Source organism: Equus przewalskii, chromosome 22 (genome assembly GCF_037783145.1).
Source record: "Equus przewalskii isolate Varuska chromosome 22, EquPr2, whole genome shotgun sequence".
In the NCBI taxonomy this organism is placed as follows: Eukaryota; Metazoa; Chordata; class Mammalia; order Perissodactyla; family Equidae; genus Equus; species Equus przewalskii.
Window position 1 is genome coordinate 32,827,672 of NC_091852.1, and position 24,713 is coordinate 32,852,384.

The window sequence follows — 24,713 nt, forward strand, 5'->3', positions numbered from 1 at the left end:
ATACTAGTGACTGCTGTATATCTTCTCTTTTCCACAGGGATCGGTTTACTGCAATTATTTTGCCCTGGTTCCACCATCATATATCAGATGTATTGGGGAGGAGGAGGTAGGTAATTTGTCCTTCTAGTTAGAGGTCACTGCACCCAGCTGAGTCATGGACCTGGACCCCATAGGGAATACTGAACATCCTTAGAGAATCCGGGCTTAGAGCCAACCTCAGTGCCTAGACAGTATTTTGGTTTATCTTTCTTAGGGAGGGAGTGATTGTGTTCTATGTGTGGGAGGAAGCACGGCATAGATATTTGGTGACAAGAGGATAGGCTGGAACAGAGACTGGACTATATTCCCTAACCTCTCTTGCAGTTAAGCATGGTCAGGTGACTGAGTTCTGACCAAGAGAATGAGAACAGAAGCAATGCATGTTGCTTCCAGGCTTGGCCTATAAAAATTTCACACGTGGATCTCCCTTCCTCTTTTCTCCCATCTGCTAACAGGATGTTGAGGCTCAAGGTGATCTTGGGAGTCATGTGTTGAAAATGTTAAAGCTTGAGTCAGCCTGACTTCCTTAGTAACTGCATGGAGCAGTCTCACCTCCTTTTCTTCAAACACCAATTGAACTTTGGGTGAGAAATATATATTGTTTGAAGCCATTGAGATTTCATTGTTCACCTATTAACACAGATAGTGTATCAGTTTTACAACTAATATACTGGTGCTGTCTTATCTTTATTCCTGCCCATTTTCCAAGCCTGGTTCTGTGGACTTCTTGGCAGTCCTTTGAGCTTCTGAATATCCTTTCAGTTTATTTCTTTTCTGTTTGTTACCCAGAATTGGTTTTTCTTGTTTACAACTCAAAACCTTGGTTGATACATTAGTTGTTAAAGGTAAATTAAATAGTGTCCTTAGCAAAGTGCCCAACACCTAACTATTCTACAAATATTAAATTTCCCTTTGATTAAAGTGGAAGGACCAGTTTAAAACTTCCATATGAGTCAATAATAGAATTCATAATAGAGTCAGATAATATCACAATGCAAATAAAATTGTTGTTTCTGATTAACTGACCAGCTGTTTAGCAATGCCTTGAGGAAAATATTGTATGTCATTGGTCAACTGTGGTGAGACGGGGGGAAAGTCTGCCATGTACTGAGTTGGAGAAGGTCTGAGGAGCAGTTAATTAGGTGATGCCCCTGCTCATCTCAGGGGCTGAGCTCAGGTAGGAATGAGCAATAAAAATAGTTAGAAGACAAGCAAACTTTGTCTACTTAATTTTTCCCAAGGGCAACATTGATTATGAGGTATATATAACAATCCAGAGAGTGTGAAATAAAAGTTCAGAGCCTTCTCAAGATGGGAAAATGACAGGTGAAACTTTAGAATGCAACTTGATACCCAGGGACCACACTAGAATGGAGAACATTTCCAAAGGAGAAATCCTCTATTCCTATGCTATAAGTTTGCACAGAAAAATGTCAATGCATAAAATATACCTGTAGGTAGGTGGAATTATACCTTTATGGTTCTATTGTAAACCATAAGGTTTAATTACTTTCACTCTTGGTTACCAGGAAGAGAGAGTCAGTTACATTAGCTCAAGTAATGAAGGTTAATTATAAAGATGCACATGGCAATAAGGGAGATGGAATTTTCCAGAAGTTCAAGAACATGAGCCATGTTAGCTGGGTTTTATGGATTTGGAACCGGGAGATCATTCACAGGCTAAGTTTAGCTCTAAAGACCTCTGAGTTCTCAATCTGTATATCTTCATTTTCATTCTAAACCATAAACATATTTCAGCCACTTCTTATATCTTTCTTGCCATCCTCTATGACTGATTTATTTAATATTTCTTTGTTCTAATTTCTGTCATCCTTAGGGTGTGGCTTTCTTCCTCATGGTCCATATGGTGGCTTGAGCTCTAGCCGTCATATCTGAGTTTCAGAGATCAGAATGGAGGAAAGAATAAAAAAGAGGCAAAAGGAATGTGCCAACTGTCATTGAAGATAAATTCCTGAAAGCTACCACATAATACTCTTGTTTATATTGTCTTGGTCAGAATTTATTCTTGGGAGACTGAGACACCTAATCTTTATTGTGGATGGTCATGTGTCCAACAAAAATCAGACATTTTACTAATGTGCAAGAAGAACAGAATAGATTTTGAGAGATGAGAAACAAATGAGATAGAATCAAAGAGGGGAATAGCAGCCCTTAGAATAGTATTTATTTTATTGTACTTAATAAATACATAGCACTTAGAAGGTTTGAGGCACTGTTCCAAAATACTTTACAAATATCAACTCTTTTAATCCTCATGGCAACCCTATGAAGCAGGGTTATTTACACACATGCTATATTATCTCTGTTTTACAGATGGTGAAACTAAGGCACAAAAAATTTAAGAAGCATGCTCGTCACATAGCCATTAAATGGCAAAATCTGGGCTTAAACCCAGGCAGTCTGGCTCAAGTACTACCACAAAACTTGGAGCCATAGAAGGATACTCCTAGTAATATGCTGGTAAATGTTTAACAACTGGTTCTCTGAGGGAAAAAAGCCCTGATTTGTAGTGTTTGCTGATTTCTATAGTGTAAATACTCTCACCATGGATAAATAACCTCAAGAACATGGAGGATAGTAAAATGTAGCCAAGTAAATAGGAAGTGATGAGTTTGGAGGATTTATAATGTTTTCTTTTTAATTACTTAATTGTAAGCTTATATAATTTAATTTTTAATACTGGCTATGTTTAACAATCGGCTTGCAAGTTTCCTGAAAATTTAACAATTGGCTCTTACAAGCAGGTGCAAGTCACATTCAGCACTGTCTTGCACGGGATATTGCAGTGGCAGAAAGTCAAGAGTCAGAGAAAACAAAGAGGTTGAAGGTTATGAGCAGAGAGAGGATGGGAATTCCTGAGTCCTCAGGTAAATGGGGCTCTTACCCCCCTAGGAGCCTCCACCCTCCCTACACAGCCAATTTGACCCAGAACAGCTTCCACTTTCTTAAACGTGACATCTCTCCTGTGCTCTGGGGCCTAGAATGCTTGGCTTATACCGATTCAGACCCAGACCAAGGATGCTCATAGAAAAGGATCAATTGAAAATCCAGACTCATTAGTTTTCTTCTCATTTCTGTTGATACAGGGAATATCAATTTTAAAGATAGCCAGTTTCTGGGATTAATCTTTTGTTAGAGTTCTGTTGTCTTTGACGCCTTGCAAATGTCAGCAATTTTTAGCAGACTTATACTTGATGCTTAAAAGATGTTGATTAGCGATAAGTAAAAAGTAATGAACTATGATTCTTGTAGATGTTTGTTTCCAGTTTGACAGTGTTGTAGCAATGAGCGAAAACATTAAGATGTTATTCATTTAGAAGTCTTCTAAACATCCCTGACCTTCAATTACTTCCCACAAAGTCACCATTGAATGAAAACAAAAATAAGTCTTAGTGAACACGCATTACCAGATATTAGCAATTTCGGTTGATAGTTCTGGATATTGACTGAGATCATCTTGGTATCAACATTGCATCAGTAATAATGATACATATCCATATTTATGACCCATACAGTTGATCAATTGATCTATTACAGAGGTCTTAGCCGAGTTTAGATAAAGCTCCTGATGCTGGGGGTGGGTGGCCTGGGGCTCAGAGTGGCCAAAGAATTTAGCATATTCTACATCCCACTTTTCTCTTTGCTCAGAAAGTGATGACTTAGATTAGATGAGCCCAATATGGGGGCACTTGACTATCTTAAGCATCCAGAGAAGGAAAGAGATCGTGGCAGGAGAGAAACTACCCCTTATTAGTGAATCGGAGTTACTATGAATCCTCATGAACTATGGAAGGATACTGGGGCTCAAAATCTATTCCTCCTTGTCATCTTGGTTTCTGCTGGGGGCCTCCCCTGATGCTCCTAGACGGGGCATGGTAGTTAGACTCCATGATGGCCCCCAATAAACCCTCTCCCGGTATGTATGCCATTGTATAGTTCCCTCCTACATTGTGTCAGGGTTGGTCTATGACCAACAGAATACAGCAGAAGTGACGGTAAGTCACTGAGGCTAAATTATAAAAACGTTGTGGCTTCTGTTTCTCTCTCAGATCACTGACTCTGGGGAAGGATGGCTGCCGCATTGTGAGCAGCCCAAAGGAGAGGCCCACGTGATGCAGAACTGAGGCCAACAGCCATGTGAGTGAGCTTTCTTGGGAGAGGATTCTTCAGCACTAGTCAAGCCTTCAGATGACTGCAGCGCTGGCTGACATCTTCACAGCAATCTCAGGATAGACTCTGAGCCAGAACCACCCAGCTAAGGTACTCCTTGACTCTTGACTCTCAGAATCTATATGAGATGATGAATATTTATTGTTTTAAGCTGCCATGTTTGGGGTAACTTGTTATGCAGCAGTAAATAAGTAATACACGGGCTTAGGTTGCCCTTCGCTATGGTCCCATATAATTTATTATTCTAGGTTGCAATCACTTGTTCATGTGTGTGACTCCTCCACTGAACCACTTTTGCTTTGAGGAAAGGAATTCACTTGGCTACCAAATCCCCATACCTAGAACACTACTTAGCATACAGTAGGGACTCAGTACCTGTCTTGGAACAAATGACTAAAGTGAGATGAGATAATGGGCATGGTTTCAGATGGCACTATGAGAACTGCCAGCTAAGGAATGAGTCAGCATAGCTCAAGTCGGGTTATTCTCTCCAAGTGTGAGAAATTCATAATGAACATTCATTTCCTCTCTTCTGTTGTTACTGGCCTCCCTACTATCCTCTCAAATACCTCACAAGTCAACTTCTACTCTCTTCTCACCAGCCATGGGGCTCTTGAAGAGGTAATCTGGGATGTAGGGAAGGCAGGACTCGGAAGAGAGGATTACAGCTGTGGCGGGTTACTCCCAACTCTCTCTAAGTGAGAAGGACGGGTTTCTTCAATTCCCCAGAGACGAGAGACTCAATTTGTGGAGACATTTCCCAGAGGGGACTGCTCGGGGCGTGGGATATATAATTAAACTAGACCAAGGGACAAAGCAGAAGTAGGGGTGGGGATTAGGGGCTTTTAATTCTTTTTATTTAGGAGCTTTTAAAAATGTTTGTTAAGAGGAGGCTAAAAGTTCAGTTACGGCTCTAATGGTGTGGTGTCTGGTTACAAATGTTCTGGGACAGGCACTTTCGCTTCAGGGCCCAGCCCTGCCGCCTCAAGAAGAGCCACATTACAAACCACCCCTCCACCGCGGTTCCTCAAATCACCCCTCTCTAACTGGCAGCTTCCAGCTTTAACTGGAAGAATATAGTGGGAGGTTTTCAAAGAACCCCTGGATAGGTCTGAACTGCCACCTCCCATCAAGCTCTAGCTTCCACAATCTGTTGATCAAGTCTTAATGAAACTTATAAAGACCAAAAAGCCTTTCGATCCAAAGGAATAAGTCTCCAGTGGAGTGCCTGATAATGGAGACCGCATCTGGGGGCTGGTGGAGCCTTCCCAGTGCATTGAAAAACCACACCACTTTGGGGCACACAATCAGGCAAGTTTAAATAGCTTTTACTTTATTTTTCTGTATGCTCAAGAATGTGGGGGGAAATGCATGGTCCATCACATCATTTCCCAGTAAGAACTTTTTGGGGGAAAATACATAGCGTTCAGCTTGGGATCGTGAACAGAGTCCTGAACATGGAGGAGGCGAGTTCGGTTTCAGATCCCTCATCTGTTGTTTCTAAGTGTTGAACCACAGGCAGTTCACCTTTTTGAGCCTCAGTTTTTTTTCATCTGTAAAGTGAAGACACTAGTAATGACCCTCCAGGACTCACTAAAAACCTGTCAGCTGAATCTGAATAGGGTTCTGAAGGCCAAAAGAAATAAAAAAGCTGCAAGGAGAACTTGGGAAGGCTTGATTAAATTTAAGGCCTGCAGAAAAAAGTAAATCACAGGATGCCTACCAGCTTGGGATGTTGTGCTGCTATTTCCAAATGTAATTTAATATTATTCCAGGATCCAAAATACAGCATGACCCAGGAAAGCCACGAAATTGTACTTCCACGGACCATGTCAAACTCAGTCTTTTGTTTTCATATTTTTGAAAGAATATTAATAAAACTGAGAAATGCTGGGAAAAGCCACTAAAAGAGAGACAGCATTGCAAAAGACTTGTCAAAGTTAGTAGGTCAGCAAAAATCCTATTTGGTTGAAGAGTGTGAGCTTGCATCATTTCCACCTTTATAGAATTACTCAAGCGTTCACTTATGTCTGCTTGGTCCTTTTGGTATCATTAGGTAGAATATCTCTATGATGCATTCACATGGGCCCTCTCAGAGTCTAGTGAGGCTTGTGCCATGGTCAGTTGTCATAATAGCTGGTCAGAATTCTAAAAGGGAAGATACATGGAAACCTGATTGGACACCAAAAGGCCAAATGCGTTGTTTTCTGCTCCCCACCTTTTTCTTTTCTTTTTGCAAATTCACTTAATAGTCAAGCTAACGGTCTTACTTCTTGGTACCTCAGCTTCCTGATCTGTAAAATGGGGTTAATAATATTGCCTACGTGGTAGGACAGTTAAGAAGATTAAATGAATTAGTAGATACAAAGCACTTTGAAGTAGTACACACTAAGTAAATGACACTTGTTATCATGATGATTACTAAGTTTAAAGGGAAAATAGCTTTTACACAAACATTATAGAAGATTTCAGGTATGGTTCCGATCCACCAAAATCCAAAATACTTACAGTGAGGGCCCCTTTGAGCCTGGTACCCAGGCTAAATCTTTCTCTGGAGGCCTTCTCTAAGAAGCCTTATATACTTTCCTCTACACGCTGCCAGGTGAGTCAAATCAAACAGTCATTCTATTAGTTTTCTATTGCTGAGTACTAAATTACCACAAATTTATCAGCTTAAAACAACACACACTTATTATCTCACAGTTTCTGTGGGTCAGGAGTTCTGAACACAGCTTAACTGGGTCCCTCCAGGCAGCAATCAAGACGTCAGCCAGGCTGCATTCTCATGGGGAGGCTTGACTGGGGAGGAATCTGCTTCTAAGCTCATGGTTGACAGAATTCACTTCTGTGCAGTTGTAGGACTGAGGGCCCTAGTTTCTTACTAGCTGTTGGCTGGAGACTGCCCTCAGCATCTAGAGGCCACCCATGGTTTCTTGCCACATGGGTTTTCCCAAAATGGCCACTTTATAAAGCCAGCAAGGAGAGTCTCTGGGACATGTTTGCTAGCCAGAGAGAGTCTTACATAACAGGACATAGTCACGTGAATGATATCCCATCACCTTTATTATATTCTCTTGATCAGAAGCAAGTCACAGGCCCTGCCGACACGCAAAGGGAGGCGATTACACAAAGCATGCAGGCCTGGAGGCCACCTCAGAGGCCGTCTACCACTGCCGCAGAGAGGAAAAGACATCGCCCAATTTCCATTTAAATTCTCCAATTCATTTTCTGTTCTAACCACAGAGGTCAAACAAGGTTTTAGAGTCTGTTAATTAGAGGGATGAAACTTAGGGAAGGCTAGGGAGAGTAGAAAGAACTGGGTTTAAGAGGAGGTCAAAGAAGAGACAGTTACTCTCTCCATGTTAACTGTGAAAGTGGTGATGTCAGTGTCCAAAAACAGCTCCTTAAATCCCCAAGTCCCTCCAAGATGGCTTTGAGGAAGCAATCTGAGTAGGCACCTGAGGAGTTTGAGGTCTGAGCCTAATTCAGCCTTCCTTGGACCTACCGGTTGGAGCCTTAAGGATGGAAACTGGCCCCTGATGATGAGCAAGTCTGTCTGCCTCGTGGATTAATGGGAGATAACTCCAACCTCCTTTAAACACATAAAGGATAATTATCAAACACTATCCAAACCTTCTCTCTCCCTTCTGAGGAGGGAACGGGGTAATGGACTTGAATTTCAGCAAGAAGGAATTTGTATAGACCTAAGAAAAAAAAGGTCTTAGTAATGGTGATTCAGCACTGAAACAGGCTATAAAAAGAAGCTTTGAAATATCTGTCCCCTAAGTCTTTAAAAAATAGTCTAGACACCTATCTAGATGGTGGTGCAAATGCAATGAAAGAGTTGGTCTAGACCTTTCCCTATGCTCAGCACATGGTAACACCTCAAAAATAAACACTTAGTCATGTCTTAGTTCGGGATGCTATAAACTAGACTGGGTGGCTTATAAAGAACAAAAATTTGTTTCTCACAGTTTTGGAGGTTGTGAAGTCCAAGATCAAGGTGCTGGCAGATTCAGTGTCTGGTTAGAGACTGATTCTTGGTTCATAGACGGCCACCTTCTCCTTGTGTCCTCACATGGCAGAAGGGGCAAGGGGATTTATGGGGCCTCCTTTATAAGGGCACTAACACCATTCATGAGGGCTCCACCCTAACCAGCCAATCACCTCGCAAAGGCCCCCCTCCTAATACCATCACATTAGGGGTTAGGTTTCAACATATGCATTTGGGGGAGGGGACACCAACATTCAGTCTCTAGCAATTAAATATATTGAAGTTTGTTTGTTGTTGGTGATGACCAACTTGATAGCAGTATTTTTTAAACAGATTTTTGGACTACTGTGTCAATTTCATCTGCGGTATCGTTTAAAATGCAGATTCCTAGGTCCATCTATGGATGCAATGAATTAAAATCTCTTGAGGTGGGGCCTAGGTATTTGCTTGTTTAACAAGTCGCCCAGGAAGTGTTTAGCTACACCTTCAAGTTTGTGAACTACTGTACATGAAATATAATCCACATCAGATCTTGAATTCCTTCATTCAACTCTCCTTATCCCTGGAACAGCACCCCCAACCCTAAATCTCAAATGCACAAATATTGCCTCCTCCTTTGAGCATCCTATAGCCCCCAGGCTTCCATCCCTAAATATGGTCAAGCAACCAAATTGTATGGACACATGCAATGGCTGCTGCCATGCTTGTTCCCCAGGGAAATTACATAATAGGTCTCTGGCACAAATCACGGTTACTAGAATTACAAATGAACCCACCCCCATCGCTCCAGGAGACTCATGATCTGCGTAAAACCACAACAATATATCTGCTGCTTAGACCCTTGGTTGAAGGGAGTAGGGTCATGCCTGGAAAAGTGTGTGTGGTTTGCTGCACTGAAATGCGGGGTGCACCATGCTACCCACTGCCGAGCTGTCGTCTCAACTCTGTGTCTCTACATACTGTACTTGAATTTTTGCAGGACCCTATTAGGGTCCCCAGGAGAGCTCTCATATGAAGTCCAAGAAATCTGAGGAAAATGTGGAGCTTACATGATGGACTAATTTCATTTCAATAAAATTCCCATATTACATTCAATGCGCCTGGCTTTATTAAGTTTTGTCATAAACGCTGGGAACACTTCCAAATTTTGGCTTGCACAATTATTTTTATTGGTGCGTTAACTAAAAATGGTATATGCATAAGTCAGAGTGTACATTTGACTTCATCTGGGGAGCCAAAATGAGGTTTCGTTTGATTTATAGTCATTTTAGCGCTGTAAATGAGATACAGGAAATAGAGGTTAGAGTTTCTGATCATAGCATTCCTCAACCCTCTGCCGGTTCCATCCACAGCTCTGCCATGTATCTAATGAATTTAAATTCCAAATGTCTATCGGCAACCCACAAAGTCACCAAACAAAGACGCTGGCTTATTTTCAGATCCGTAGCCATCCAAACTGGGCAAAAAAATAGAGGTTTGTTACACTAAAGTGAGACTGGGGAGCTCTCGGTGCTTTGAAAGGTTTTAATTGCTATGGAAAAAATCCTTTCAAAGATTTTTTCCTTAACATGGGCCCCTTGGAAACTTTTCATAGGGGACTGTAAAATATTTATACAGCTAGCAGCACTGTTAAAAAAAAAAAAGCAAGCAAGAAAGAAACACAGCACTGAATGAAAAGCAGACTTGACTTGAAGTGAGCCCTGCAGATTCGGGGGACCCGAGGAAGGGGGGTGACTGTGATTTCAAGCCCTGGAAAACAGGATTAATCCTCTCTAGCCAGGCCCACGGACGGGACCTACACGAAGAAGGCCCTGCGTTTGGTTAAAAGTTCTGCTGTTGCTATTTTGAAATTCTTAATTTTTGAAAAAGGAGCCCCACGTTTTCCTTTTGCCCCAAGCCCATCACACAACTTGACTGGCCCTACTCACAGAACCTCCTCATGATGGCTATTTTCAGACATTTTGGTATGGGCCTCCCATCCCTTCTTCTCTGTTGGCTTCTCTTTTTCTGGAGGAATCTACAACTCTGACCCTCACCCTTGACAGTCCTAAGTGGCATAAGTTACATTTCCCATCCGTTTGTTCGGCTGGCATGCATTCTGTCCATGCAGCTTTATTACCCCAAGACATAGGAGACTAACAATCCATATTCTAAATCCTAGAAAACATGACACTGTCTTTGTGAAAAGACCAAAAACTAGAGAATTCTGGAGTTAAAAGGAACCATGGTGATCTCATTTTATAGAGTAAATTCAGTCCTGGAGAGAGGAAGAAAATTTCCCGAGGCTACTTTGTTTATTAATATCAGGTTAAGGACATGGCCAGCTTCTTCCACAGCATCTATAAAAAGGAGTTAACATGGACAATTATAGTCTGCAAACAACCCCCAAACTCGTGCGAACTCTTGCTTCAGGGTTTTCTCAATGCCTTCATCAACAATGACACTATTAAAGAAAGGGCTGAAAAGATAATCGCTTTCTCCATACCAATCCCCCAAATACTTTCATTTTCTCCCACGCACACCTTATCTTTTACTGGTGAAGACATTTGGTAATAAAAATAACAGACGTAAAGCGCATGGCCTCTTCATGGCTCCAGCCTACCATCAATGCTGACGACCTGGTACCCCGTAGAAAGGAGGAAAAGAATCCAAGGGCTCAGAAAACACACAAAGTAGATAATTAACGCCAGAGAAATCAAGATTTGGCTACACTATGGTAGCTAAAGTACTAAAGGGCAGGATGAGACACAGTCCTGAAATTTTCTAACAGGGGAGAACGGGCTACAGAATTACTGCAATCTCGTCCATCAGAAGGGACCCTCTTGTCTCAAGGCTGACTTAATTGCCATAATTCAATTAACATGCTTCCACTAATTATATAAGCTTTTAGATGACAGTTCAACAGCAGCACCACTGAGAGTAAGCCAATGTTTTTTTTTCATTTTTAAGTTAATCTTAAATTAATTATAAGTAAATTGCATTGATTTCTTTTTCACATCCTGCTTTCAACTGTTTTGCTGCAGAATACTATCACATAATTTTAAAACTCTGGGTCTTATGCAAAAAAGGCATTTAGTACCATGTGAAATAATTGTAGTATTCATAAATATAGACAAGCAGGGCTGCCAACCCCTCCCTCCCTCCCTTCCTTTTTCCCTTCCTCCCTCCTTCCCTTCTTCCCTTCCTTCCTTTTTCTTTCTAGATGACAATTTTTATCAAATGTTAAATGAGATAAATAACAATCACATCAATTGAAAGAACATTTATTTTCCAAATTCTCAGACCTAGAACAGCAGCTGATACATGTTAAGAGCTCAATAAATATTTGTTAATTATCAATATTAGTTATTGGGTGAGATGCATTGGGTATGACAGAGAAAGGCTGAAGAGGCATAGAAACCCTTGTCCCTGGTTTCAAAGAGTAAACACATGAACATAACAAGTCATTCAAAACCTACCTGGAATTTAAGATAATAAAGAGGAATACATAGCATACATTACAAAAATGGTAAATCAGATTAGCTCTTCCACTGAAGGAGGTAGGAAGACGGGCTTGCAATATGAGTTATCATGTCTGTATACAAATGAGAGTTGACAAATGTAAATTACCTGCCAAGAAACAATGGATAGTGGATCCATCACAACTGCAGACATTTCAACAAAGCAAAGGATGCTACACTAGGATTGGCCACATAGTAATTTGCATAGCAACCAAGATTCATTTTGATAGACCTTTAGAGTTCACTTGCAACAAAAGTACGTATTCTTTGCCCCAAGCCATACCCAATTTTTCTATATTTTTATGATTTTTTTTAAGATTTTTAAAAAAATTTTTCCTTTTTCTCCCAAAGGCCCCCGGTACATAGTTGTGTATTTTTAGTTGTGGGTCCTTCTGGTTGTGGCATGTGGGATGCTGCCTCAGCATGGCTTGATGAGTGGTGCCATGCCTGCACCCAGGATCAAATTGGCAAAACCCCGGGCTGCTGAAACACAGCGTGCGAACTTAACCACTCGGCCATGGGGCCGGCCCCTATATTTTCATGATTTTTAACTGAATAAAAATCTATAGATATGCAAGAATTTTTATAGATATTCAAGACTCCAAAAATAATTCATCACAGAAGAATTAGAATCACTATTTTTTCCCTTGAAGGCTAATTGTCCCACTTTTCTACCTAGCATGTCATTTTACTCAGATCAAAGATTCCTTTATGATTTTCCACTTATGTTATAGAAAGTATGAAAAGTACAGAAAAACTCATATTCCCACTAATATTATCAGATAAAGTGGCTGATGTCAGTTCCATTAGTTGGAAAAACAGAAAAGACATTTTTTTTTCCCCTGCTGAGGAATATTAGCTCTGAGCTAATATCTGTGCCAATCTTTCCTCTATTTTGTATGTGGGTTGTTGCCACAGCATGTCTGACAAGTGGTATAGGTCTGTGCCCAGGATCCAAACCTGTAAACCTGGGCTACTGAAGTGGAGAGTGCTGAACTTAACCACTAGGCCATGGGGCTGCCCCCAAAAAAGATATATATATATATATATATATATATATATATATATATATTTTGAGATGGGCCCTGAGCTAAGATCTGTTGCCAATCTTCCTCTCTTTTTTTTTTCTCTCCAAAGCCCCAGTACAAAGCTGTTTATCCTAGTTGCAGGTCATTCTAGTTCCTCCATGTGGGATGCCACCACAGCATGGCTTGAGGAATGGTGCGTAGGTCTGTGCCTAGGATCTGAACCGGCAAACCCTGGACCTCTGAAGTGGAGTGCATGAACTTAACCACTCAGCCATGGGGCTGGCTCCCAAAAAAGACATTTTTAAATGTAGGTAGCCACCATGCTACACAGGGTTAAAATGGCAAAGGAGACCTTGGCCCATGAAGATGAGACTAACGTCTAACCAACTTCAGGTCAGCCTAACCATCACTTCCAAGTGGAAACTTTGCTGCCTCTTCCCAAGACACGAGGCCTCTAGTTATTGGTTACTTTTCCTTATAGAACACTGAACACTTGACATTCATTAATTATTAGCAATCATTGAATGCTTGCTCTTCCCAATAGGCCATAATCTGCCTGACTGGCGATAGAGCCTGTGTTTGCTCACCACCATATTTCCAGTCTGACACTCAGGACGCCTTCTATAAACATTCTTATGTAGTAAGAAAAAGAAAGTAAGGCTCCTTTCTCTTTCAGTCAAGGTCCCTGTATTACATGAAGGTCGTTCAACTGCACATGATAAGCATCCAACTTGAACTGCTTTAAATTTAAAAAGATAATAAGGCTTATAGGCCAATAGGTTCATAAAACCAATCCTTGGAAAGGCAGTCCTAGACACAATACCCCTTACCTTCCTTTCAAGACATTCCAAGGAAGGATTCCAATTGACTCAGCATAGTCATGTATCAGCACCTTGGACTAAACACTTTAGCTAGAAGGATGTGGTCTTAATTGGGCCAGCCTGAGTCCAGTGACCACCTCTGTGGCCGAGGTCGGTGTAGGGCACTGTTTCCTAGCCCCACCAGCCATAACCCTGTGTTGTGGGCAAGCAGAAAGTAGCAAGAAGGGTGGGGAGGATGCTGAACACACACAATGATGCTCACAAAGTCTCCCAGCCTAGTCTGGAGGAAGATGGGGCATTTCCACAGTTCCGGATTCTCACTAGCAGCAGCCTTGGTACGGGCAGCTGTTATTTCATTTTATTTAAGAGCTGTATGGATTCATGACAGCTCAAATTACCATTTCTATCTCTATTGACTCTTTCCTGAGGAACAAGTATGCCCATAGGCCAATAGCAATATTACAATTTAATTCCAAGAGTACCTCCAATATAGTTAGTTTTGATTGACTGACTTTGAAAATAATGCATACATCAAGCTTTGTTTTGAGGAAATCTGAGGGAGCAGGAGTGGCCATAGGGTTAGGGGCAAAAAGTGTTCTCCTACTTCATTCGTAAGAATGCTTTATCGCTCCTCTATGTGAAAGCACAGAGTGGCCAGTAATATCTGATTCTTTGGGGACTCTGGAACTCCCTGCTGTTTTCCTGTGTGCTAAGGATGTTTTCTCATGCTAAAGCTACATAAGTAAATCAAGCCCTCTCACACAGGGCTGTGGACCACGGGACTGATGTTTTTCTTTGTGAGTTATACTTTGAGCCCACATACGGATGCACGTGAAGCATCAATTTTTCCCCTTTCTTACTGCGCATGTTGAGTCAGGCCTCTTTTCTGTTTACACAAGGACAGAAGAAAAGTTGGAAGAAGGTAAAGGGTCACTGGGCCCATTATCCTGGCTGTCTACGTTTTTCTCTCGCCATTTCCTCTCATCCATCATTGTCCTCCCTAGAAACTCATCTATATCCCTTGAGCTTCGATTATTTTTCCTCGGTAATGCCCCTTTTAGGGGACCTATTTTAAGATCATTATGTTCTCTGCAAAGCAGTTTTGCCAGAACTTTCCTGTTGATCCCAATTTTCTGTCTACTCGGATTCTGTTTTCGTAGTTCAGGCCGTGTAGGGAATATTTGCATTCTTTCTGATTGTGGGGAACTGCGCAGTAATCTTACACCATATGTATTTTTATATTGAAAGCCATAAGATCTTTATTTTGCATTCCTTAGCCATGAGCCATCATCCACTTCCCATCCTCCACAAGGGCAAGCCAGGCAGGCATGCAGATCCTGGGGAATTCCCAGAGAAGCCTGGGAAGGGGTCTTTTTCTCTCTCATTTTGGCATGGGGTGGGGGGGGTTATGCCTGTTTGTTTACTTTGGGATAAACATTTTTAAGTTCTAGTGTCTCCAGCTGTCTAACTCTCAGGTACTTCATGCTCAGGACACTGATGTCATGGGTGTTTTAGTTAAAACATAAGCACAGGGCCCGAGGGAGTTAGAAAGGGCCCAGTTAGGAAACAAATCAGATATAGAAAGACTTTTGCCTTACCACTTTGCTTTTCTCACTAAATGAATATGGGATGGAGGGGTGGAGGGGTTCACTGCTTGTGGGGACAAGGGATTTTCAGCACCTTTCATTCTTGTGTTCTGCAGAACACTGTTCCCAGGAGCTGTGAAAAAAGTGTTCCATGGTCAAATAAGTTTGGGAAACAGCATCTCAGAATTCACAGAACACAGTAGCATACTAAAGGCTCTGATGGTTTCACATTAAATGCCCTTTTTAACTTTAACCCAGCATTCCCTAAACTTATTGAGCTTGAAACACTTGCCACAGTTTACTCAGAGGTGACCTGCAGAACGACATTCCTTGGACTACCCAATTAGAAGACAAAGAAATATAGTTCTGTTATCTTAAAACTGATATGCTCTTTGTAGATATTAAAGACATGAATTTCGTTTCCTTGTTAAATCATTGCTTCGTTGCATCTCTCAGCGATTGACTCAGAGGCAGAGTTCTGAGCATGGGTTCTTGACATGTTGAGCAAAATAATAGGCAAGAGAGACAGGCCTTACAGAGAGGGAAAGGGTTTTTAAAAACTCCTTTATGTCCAGTTGACATAACTGGGGGTTCAATTTGGTGGACTGGGTTGAATCTTGCATAAGGGACATCTAGGTAGGAAGAGGAAGTGGAGTGGAGAAGGGAAACCCACTCCCTGCAGTGCCAGCAGCATTAGGGGGACATTTAGGGAGAGAAAGGACAGAGGGTGTAATGATCACATCTGTTCCAACTTCCCCTTGTGAGCCCTTAGTCTGGAGTAGAGGGAGGAGAAGTGGATAAATATGGAGTGCTCAAGTCCCCCGACTCCTGCCTAGAAGACCTGGGCTTTAGTCTGTGGTGTGAAAAGGCAGACTATTTGGACTGAGTTTTACTGCTCTGCGATTGGTTTCTGTATGGCATGGATGACACCCACAAGTTCCCATGGCACTCAGATGAATTGAGAGTCTGTGAGTCTTCCATGGGGCCAGATAAGTCATGTGGCAGAGTATCCTTAGCACCCGAGAGAGCCAGGAGGAAGCCAAAACAGCCAGGAAGGGACTCTAGACCTTGACCAATGAGAGAGAAGTCAGAGCACAAGGTTTGCCACCAGCGCCTGCGGTATTTGCACCAGCAGGAATAGAGGGCAAAACAGGGACACTGTGGTCTGTGACGTGCTCATTCTGTTCCAACAAGATCACGTGAGCCCCACTGCCTGCCCCAACTGTGCACCTGAGGCCATCTGGTAGAGAATTTGGGGGAAAGGAGTAGAAATAAGATTGAACCATTAGTTAAAAAGACTAAGGGGATATTTACACTTGGGAATTGGACTAAAATTTCAACTGAATTGGACATTTAGATATTTCCTGCCTGTCTACCCATGGAATGGGGCTTACAGGAAAGGTCAGATTGATAATAAACAGTATAAAGAGACTGCATTACTGCACTGGAGCCGTGGTAAGACCCAGCAGAAATGGGAATAAGGCTCCCTCCTTTCTGCTTATGCTCTTCCCCCAAAAGCCAGAAGAGGGAAGTGTATTGGTAGCAATCTCTTTAAAGACTACTCCTTGATTCCTTTTGGGTCTCCATGCCAAAGAGAAGCTCTCTCTAGACTCTCGAATAGGGGCTAAAGATTTGTGTGCCCTCTTATCATCCCCGTGACTCTCCTTTTCTTAATCTTATCATGCTGGCTTGCAAGTGCCATGTGACTTACCTGTTTCTTCCATTAGCCTGAAAGCTCCATGAAGACAAAGATGTTGTCTGTTTTATATACTTTTGTCTTCTCTTTATCTATCACTAAACCTGGCATACGATAATAGTAATAATTACAGCCGTTATGATAATAATAGTCATGGTGAATACTTATACAGTACTTTCTCTGAACCAGACATTCTTCTAACTACTTTAGCTATACTAGCTCATTCAGTCCTCATAACCACCTTTTAAAATAGATACTATTATCACCCACATTTTATATATGGATAAACTGAGGCACAAAGAGGGTCAGTAACTTGCCCAAGGTCACCTAGCAAGTGAGTGGTAGAGCTGGAATTTAAACACAGCAGTCTGGCTCCAGAGCTCACATGTCTTACCACTAGACTAGAGTCCACTACTGCCAGACTGCACTGCACTAGACAACAGGGTACCATCCTCTACATTGTTACTCTGGGTGATGGGCTCATGGCTAATGGGCTTATTCTTGGAAGCAAATGTAGTCAGACTGACCTGAGAAGACCCTTCCAGGGGGCTGAGGGGACTCCCAGGATGACAGGAAGTAGAGAGCCCAACTTTATGGATAGGACAGGGAGTGTGAACAGGATGTAGGAGGAGAAAAAGGTGATGGATGAGTGGATGGTTGGAGAACCTGGGGGAGAGTAGAGGACACAGTTAGAAGCTGGTTTAAGTGGGAATATTTTTTTTTTTTTTGCTGGGAAAGATTTGCCCTGAGCTAACATCTGTTGCCAATATTCTTCCTTTTTTTTCCCTCCCCAAAGCCTCAGTACATAGTTGTATATTCTGGCTGTAGGTCCTTCTAGTTCTTCTATATGACCCGCCACCACCACAGCACAGCTACTGACAGACGAATGATGTGGTTCCATGCCCAGGAACTGAACCTGGGCCACTGAAGAAGAGCGTGTTGAACTTTAACCACCAGGCCATGAGGGCTGGCTCCAAGTGGGAAATTTGAAAGAGACAGAGATATGACTAAAGGAGATTTTTGGATAAATTTCTAGTTGCGGCAGTCTCTAGAATTCTCACACCACCCCTTCTAGAAAACCTTTTTATTATTTTTAATTTGGCTCTTTTTCAGTAAGACATCTTCCTGAGCCTGGGCTACATGGCGTTCCAGAACTGATTCAGGGTTTGCAGGCCGTTTGTGCGGTGCATGAGTTCACTGCTGCAGCCTCAACCCTGTCTGGGGATCTCTTGGGGGAAGAATGAGGAGAAACGGCTACGGTGGGAGCTTGAAACCAGCTGTATTTAGGATTTCTGATCAAGTTCCCTCCTGTTTTGGAGTTTGGGATAAATGTATTCAAGAAACTGTGAAAGAGAAAGAGGGAAAGAAAGGATGAGATGGTGCGGAAATAAGAATAAGAGAAAGTGAGAGAGGATGTAGAAAAACCTGTGTCTTTGATTTGTATGGTGTGATTTCTGAAATTGTTCCAGCCTCTACATAAATCTACAGGATTTATGTGGCTTCATTAATCACACTTTCTTTTGAAATGGAATTTTCTGTCTCCAAGCCTTTGAACGTTGATATCCAAATACAACATATTCTTTTAAAATCACCTCTGGATAAAGACAAGACTGTTGAGGTAATTCCCCCAGATTGTAGGTGGAGTTTGTTTGGTCCTCAGATCTTGATGATAATATACTGAAAAGAGAAGCCCCCTTCAGAGAACAGAAGAGTCCTGGTACAATTGGGATCCCAGTTGCAGACAGCCTGAGCCAGGAATCGGGGGAGAAAAAAATGAAAGAAAGAGAGTCCCTTGTCTTTGATGAACAACAAACAGTGCCATCTAGTGGCAATTTATGTTTATCTTGGAGTCAGCTTGACCATGACCCTGCCTAGCTCTTTGCTCATTATTCAACCACCTGGAAAACAAGTTCACCTTTCTGGTGGCAACGTGACCTGAAATCAAATGGCAGAGTCAGGTGAAGACACGAGTGCCTTAAAGCTGCTTCAACCAGGGCTGAACCCAGGCGTGGTTTTTTGGGTTGACTTTTGAATGCTGGGAAGTCTACACAAACAGCAAAACAAAGAGAGTGTTCCTAGGAAGGGATGAGAGGGAAGGGGAACACTGTCACTGTCATTGGGATTCACACTAGATATACATCACCCTCATACTATGTATCTCATATTATCTAACCCTCATATTCTCCCTGTTTTGCTAATGAACCAAAGCACAAAGAGGTCAAGTCCAAAGTCAAATTGTCAGGAGCCGCAGGGGTGGGACCTGAATCCAAGTCTGTTTAGAAAACTTTCGTCTCTGACTCAGCTTTTGTGGGAATTTTCCTCACCAGTGACCTCCCTGGAAGGCCCACGTTTCCAGGCCTTGTCACACGTCTTCAGCCTTTCAGGGCAACGTGGCTGAGATAAGTAACAACACCCTAGAACAGGTTGGGGCATTGGAAGGATCTTCAGTGTCTCAGGCTTCCTACTGGCCGAGCTCCAGAGAGAAGACACCGCCCACACATCACCTCCCAATGCTCAGATCCTGTGGATGAAGCTGCAGCAGCTGATGGTGGATAGTGCTCTCTTTTTGCAAAGTCACCACCAACTGCACCTCCTGGGGACACCTCTGCTCCAGTGAGCTGGGCCTTAAGAACCTCCCACCCCCACAATGGGGCCTGTAGCAACAACCCAACCATCCTTTCTGCCCAGCACTGCTCCCTTAAAGTGAATTCCATCCATTCAGATTTGGTTCCAAGAAGTCATTTTCTATGCATTAGTGTATTTTTATTACACAAAAACAAACTTATACTATATTCTTTATAATTTACAGAATACATAGATGTTGATTTTTAAATAATACTCATTTTATTTATTACTAATTTACTTTAAGCTACTTAATTTATGACTTGATTAGAAAAATAAATGTTAATTTCTTTTATTTATGAAAGTTCACTTACATATGGGCTAGAAAATATTGGAATACAAACTCTCATCAAAACAACAGGTTAATGGTGCAGATTAAGAAGATAGCTCTGGGGCAGGTCCAGTGGTGTGGTGGGTAAGTTTGCAGGTTCCACTTCGGCAGCCCAGGGTTCACAGGTTCAGAACCATGGGTGAGGACCTAGCATGGCTTGTCAAACCATGCTGTGGAAGCATCCTACATAAAATAGAGGAAGATTGCCACAGACGTTAGCTCAGCGACAATCTTCCTCAAGCAAAAAGAGGAAGATTGGCAACAGATGTTAGCTCAGGGCCACTCCTCCTCACAAAAAAAAAAAAAAAAGAAGAAGATGGCTCTGCCCTATTATTTTGAAGAGAGCAAGAAAGAGGCATTCAGCTAAAGCCATAAACTTATGGTAATACAGCAAGCATATGCAGGTCTGAATTTTTAATTTAGTTACTCAATTACAATTACATAGGTAAAATTTTTTGCTTGAGCAAACTCTAATAGACTACCTCAGCTACACCAACACGAGAGACATAAAGTAATAGCTTATAAAGAGAATTAAAACTTCCTCTTTTGAAGATGGGCATGGATGGTAGCTCAGGGCCAATCTTCCTCAGCAAAAAGAGGAGGATTGGCAGTGGATGTTAGCTCAGGGATAATCTTCCTGACAAAGAAAAAAAAAACGCCAATTCCTCTTCTATTTTAGTTGACTCCCAAGAAAAGAAGATCTCCTGACTTTTCAATACGCAAATGACTTCACAGTTTGAATGAACAAATCTGGGGGGGATAACAATGTCATTGATTGGTGAAAACTATAGCTGTTAAAGCCACGTGATCGAAAAAAGAATTCTGTCAGTACGTTAATGTTTCATCACTAATGTTAAAAATTTTTCAGGGAATCTAGTCTAACCTTTGCCCTGAAATGCTTTAAAGTTGACATTTTGGAGAGACGATTTTTGAAAGATTATATCAGAGTCACTCTGGTTTTTCATCAGCAAGTATTGGCTTTGGTGTAAAATGTAGACAATGTGAGCACGGAAATGATAATGGGGTCTGTTGAATATTTGTAAAATTCTTTTTACAAAGTTAAAAGCAGGTATTATTTCAAAGTTAATGTAATTAAAAATTAGAATTAATTCCCTCTAATAACTCAGGTTTTGACATTTCTAAAAACCAACTCGATGTGGAGTTGGTTTTAGAACAAAAACCCCATGTATTTTAACATCATTATGAAGACCAATAGGAAACCCAGTGTCAACAAACTCTTTGTAGATGACAACAACCATTGATTTTTATGACCTTCGGTCGTGGTAGCCATATGGAGAGGGAGTAAGCCAGGATGGCAACTTGGGTAAGATCTGGTCGTTCAGTCTATTCTGATTTGTGCTACCCCTGTGTAGAGTCTATCACTTATTTAACTTTTGGAACCCACGGTGAGGAGCCCTTTTCCTAACGGAAATCTCACTCTCTAGTTTCTACCAGTGGAGGCTGGATGGAGGATGAGGGTACTATGCAGCCTAGAAGAAATATTATCTGCTGTGTCCCTACCGGGTGCCCATGTTTCATTTCTATGATGAGCCTCTGTACTAGTGATTTTTGCTTATTTGTTTGCATGTTATTCTTTTAATTCTTGCATTAACCCCCCACCTCCTTTCCTCCCCCCCCCCCCCACTGTGATTGCTTAGATAACTTGCCCAAGTTCAAGAGGATTTTTGTTGGCAGAGTCGGATGATTTTGCACTCTTTCCTGGCCAAGCTGGGAGAGCGTCATCCAGGACAAGAAGGCCCCCCCTGGCGGAGACAGAGGAGAAAGAACATGAGGTGCTCCCTTCGTTCAAGCAGTTGCTCTGTGTCCCTAAGCTCCAGGTGGAGTCCAGACTAATTGTCATGTTCTGACCCTTCTCACCCCACGATTGGTTTTTATTTTTCACAAGGTAGGAAAGATGTTAATAGTTTGGGAACTGAACTCATGAGTTTGTGAAAGCAGACAGCCACCAAATGGTGTACTCTTGTAATGCAATGGGAAAAACTTCCTAGGGAGACAACTGAGGTGGCTCCAGGGCTGGCAATTCATCAGTCTGTGACTGGCCTCAAGCCAAGAGAAGGGCTGTCTTTGTGCTGTCTGACCCTATCCTCATGGACATAGCTGATTGCTCCAGTGATGGACACCTGACCAAGACCAAGCCAATCACATCCTTCCTGGGATTTTTTGGTTTTTGAGGAAGATTAGCCCTGAGCTAACATTTGCTGCCAATCCTCCTCTTTTTGCTGGGGAAGGCTGGCTCTGAGCTAAGATCTGTGCCCATCTTCCTCTACTTTATACATGGGATGCCTATCACAGTATAGCTTGCCACACGGTGCCATGTCCGCACCCGGGATCCGAACCAATCAACCCCGGGCCGCGGAAGCAGAACTGCGCACTTAACTGCTGCGCCACCTGACTGTCCCCCTTCCTGGGGTTTTTTTGAACAGTAACTTTTGAACTCCCATGGTAGGCAAAGCCATAAAGTATAACAAGCAGGGATTGCTGCTGGCTGCTGTGTTTCCTGTCACGTAGAAGTGAGTTTCAGAGGATAAAAGTAACATTCAGAAAAAAAATGTGGGATGAGATGGAGAGAGCGTGTCCAGATCATCTTTAATAACCTAGTTCTAATTGTTTCTGAATCCCCCTTGTACTCATGCCTGGGTACATACCTCTCTTTAAATCAGGACACGTTATGCTTCTGTCACCTGCAACCACTGAGTTCTGCCTGACACAATCTCCCTCCTCAAATGATTAATTCACTGCATTTTCAGTCTCCTACTAAAACACAAATAGCCTTGGATGGGCTTATTCTGTTGGCTGTTTTTAACTAAAGAGAAATTGCAATTCAGCTGCCTCCTTAGAAGCATTATTAGTACCAGCCAGCTGAGAAATCCTCGCAGACTTGACGCAGAGGCCAGGCTAGACCCTTTGGAGAAGGGGAGGCAGAATTTGTGGGGAATATGGGGAGGGGGTGGGGGTATTAGGAAACAAGCCAAAGGAAGAAGAGACCTCAGAGTGGAAAATGGTCTTGAAAGTGAGTCTTAGAGGAAACAATAAACACATTTTTTTTTTACTTCATGGTATTCTGAAGCCAATCTTTTGGGGCCCATAATCAAACAGAAACTGCTTCTTTTTTGGAAGAGAGGAGTGATATTCATGGCCGTTTTTCTAGACTATTATTTCTAAGAATTCACTGACTCTGAAAGAACTTAACAGATTCTGTGCCTACCCTCGGAACATTTTTTTGGGAAAATTTTTAGTATTGTGTAAATAACAAACATGCGTTTTTGCTAGACCATCCGTGAAACAGGGGCTAGAGGCATTAAAAAGTGCATTCTAGTGATCCCTTATTAAGAACATGGTGGGCTATAATTTTAGAGCTGTAAACCTCATTATAATATACTTATATTTGACATTTTCAGGCTGTATTTTTCATGTTTTTAAGTCCTGGAGAAAGGCCCATTAAAGCCATGTTACATTAATCCAACATTTACCATTTATAATCCAAACCTCAGTCTTTTGGAAAATGTCATTAAAAAAGTTTCGCCATATATGGACATTATTTATTGCTTAAGCCTCATTGTCTACTTATAATATGCCCTTTATCAGACCCAAATGCCCACTTCAGAGAATTTTGTTTTGAGCAACAACTGGCTTCTTACATTATCCAATGATGCAGGAAAGTTAAATTACAGCCAGTTCATATCATAGAAACAAAATGTTTCCTGCAATTACTGATAAGGGACAGTTCATTTTCTCTCTGTCATCCTGAAAAAAAACCTCCTAACAACAATTCATGCCTGGTTAAACAGGATTTCCACATCTACTGCTGACATCTTTCCAAATAATTCAGGGTTGTTATTACTGTACAGCCCTGGCAAGGCTCAAAAGCAAGCAGACTCGACGAGTCTGCTCCAAGCAGAGCTTAAGTAGTTGTAATTAATAATAATTACATGCCCACTACACTCCAGTTTTATCATATTATCCGTCAATGCAAATAAAAAAACCCACACACAACACACTCGCAACAGGATGAGTGTATTACTAAAGCCACTCTAAAGTTTAAAATATTTGTAGCAGTTTCTGTTTTATTGATTTTCATTATTGTATGTCTGGCTGCAAAACGTTGTTTGGAGGGAGTACAGCTTGGGACCACCGTTGGTCTTTTCCAAAAGCCTTCTCCCCTCCTGCCGTGACTCGGATTCGAACCGAGGTTGCTGCGGCCACAACGCAGAGTACTAACCACTATACGATCACGGCGAGCCACAGGAGACCTGCATGCTCAGCTTCCTTTAGCAGCTATTGCAATATGAAAATTTGTGGAAACACTGCCATCTATTGCCTAAATATGTACATTTTTTCTTAACATTGGGAAAGAGGAGCAGTGTTTCCCTAATCTAATTATTTAGAGGAACAATGACAAAGTGCCTGAGCTTGAAACCAATGTTGTCTTCTTGGCTGATTGGGGAAATTGTATTAGGTGAGAATCACGGGATTCATTGTCCAGGAAATGGTAATCAAACAACTCAGAGAAACGATTCTGGTGACTCATGCTTCCTATTTTTAACCAATAATGAATATAGACTTCCCACCCCCAACAATTATATTGCAGTGAGTGACATATGACTCTGAGCCTCTTTTGTGGTGTCTCCACTACTAGTCTTATTTCCATGTGCTTAGGCAGCACAGCCATAAAAAATATGACAAGAACAAAATGGCCTGAGGATGGAGAGAATCAGAAAGACTTGTTTCTCCTATTAGAGGAAGCCAGACGGAATATGCCTGACTGAGGAAGGCCCCCTTTCAAACCCATTAGCCCCTAAAGCTATTTTTTTCCCCAAGAATATATGGGTCCTAAAGCCACAATAATCTCAAAAAAAAAAAAAAAAATCTTCCCAACAACATTAG

At 41.8% G+C, this 24,713-nt stretch overlaps 2 protein-coding genes and 1 non-coding gene across 13 annotated transcripts in view; 1 reads left to right on the forward strand and 2 right to left on the reverse strand.

Annotated features, from left to right (window-relative positions):
• Positions 1-24,713, reverse strand: part of NFIB (nuclear factor I B) — a 417,340-nt gene that overhangs the window by 304,542 nt on the left and 88,085 nt on the right. The window lies entirely within an intron of this gene.
• Positions 1-24,713, forward strand: part of LOC139078620 (uncharacterized) — a 166,377-nt gene that overhangs the window by 86,506 nt on the left and 55,158 nt on the right. The window contains exons 3-5 of one of the 3 annotated variants that reach the window (XM_070590244.1): positions 38-106; positions 4,110-4,320; positions 21,467-23,367. In XM_070590244.1, the coding sequence (XP_070446345.1) occupies positions 38-106; positions 4,110-4,184 (144 nt within the window). In that variant the 3' untranslated portion in view covers positions 4,185-4,320; positions 21,467-23,367. Of the gene's footprint in view, positions 1-37; positions 107-4,109; positions 4,321-21,466; positions 23,368-24,713 lie in introns of those variants that run through there. The other 2 variants (XR_011531640.1, XM_070590243.1) reach the window with 2 other exon arrangements.
• TRNAH-GUG (transfer RNA histidin (anticodon GUG)) lies at positions 23,994-24,065 on the reverse strand. The gene has a single exon. It is a non-coding gene; the product is annotated as a tRNA-His (tRNA).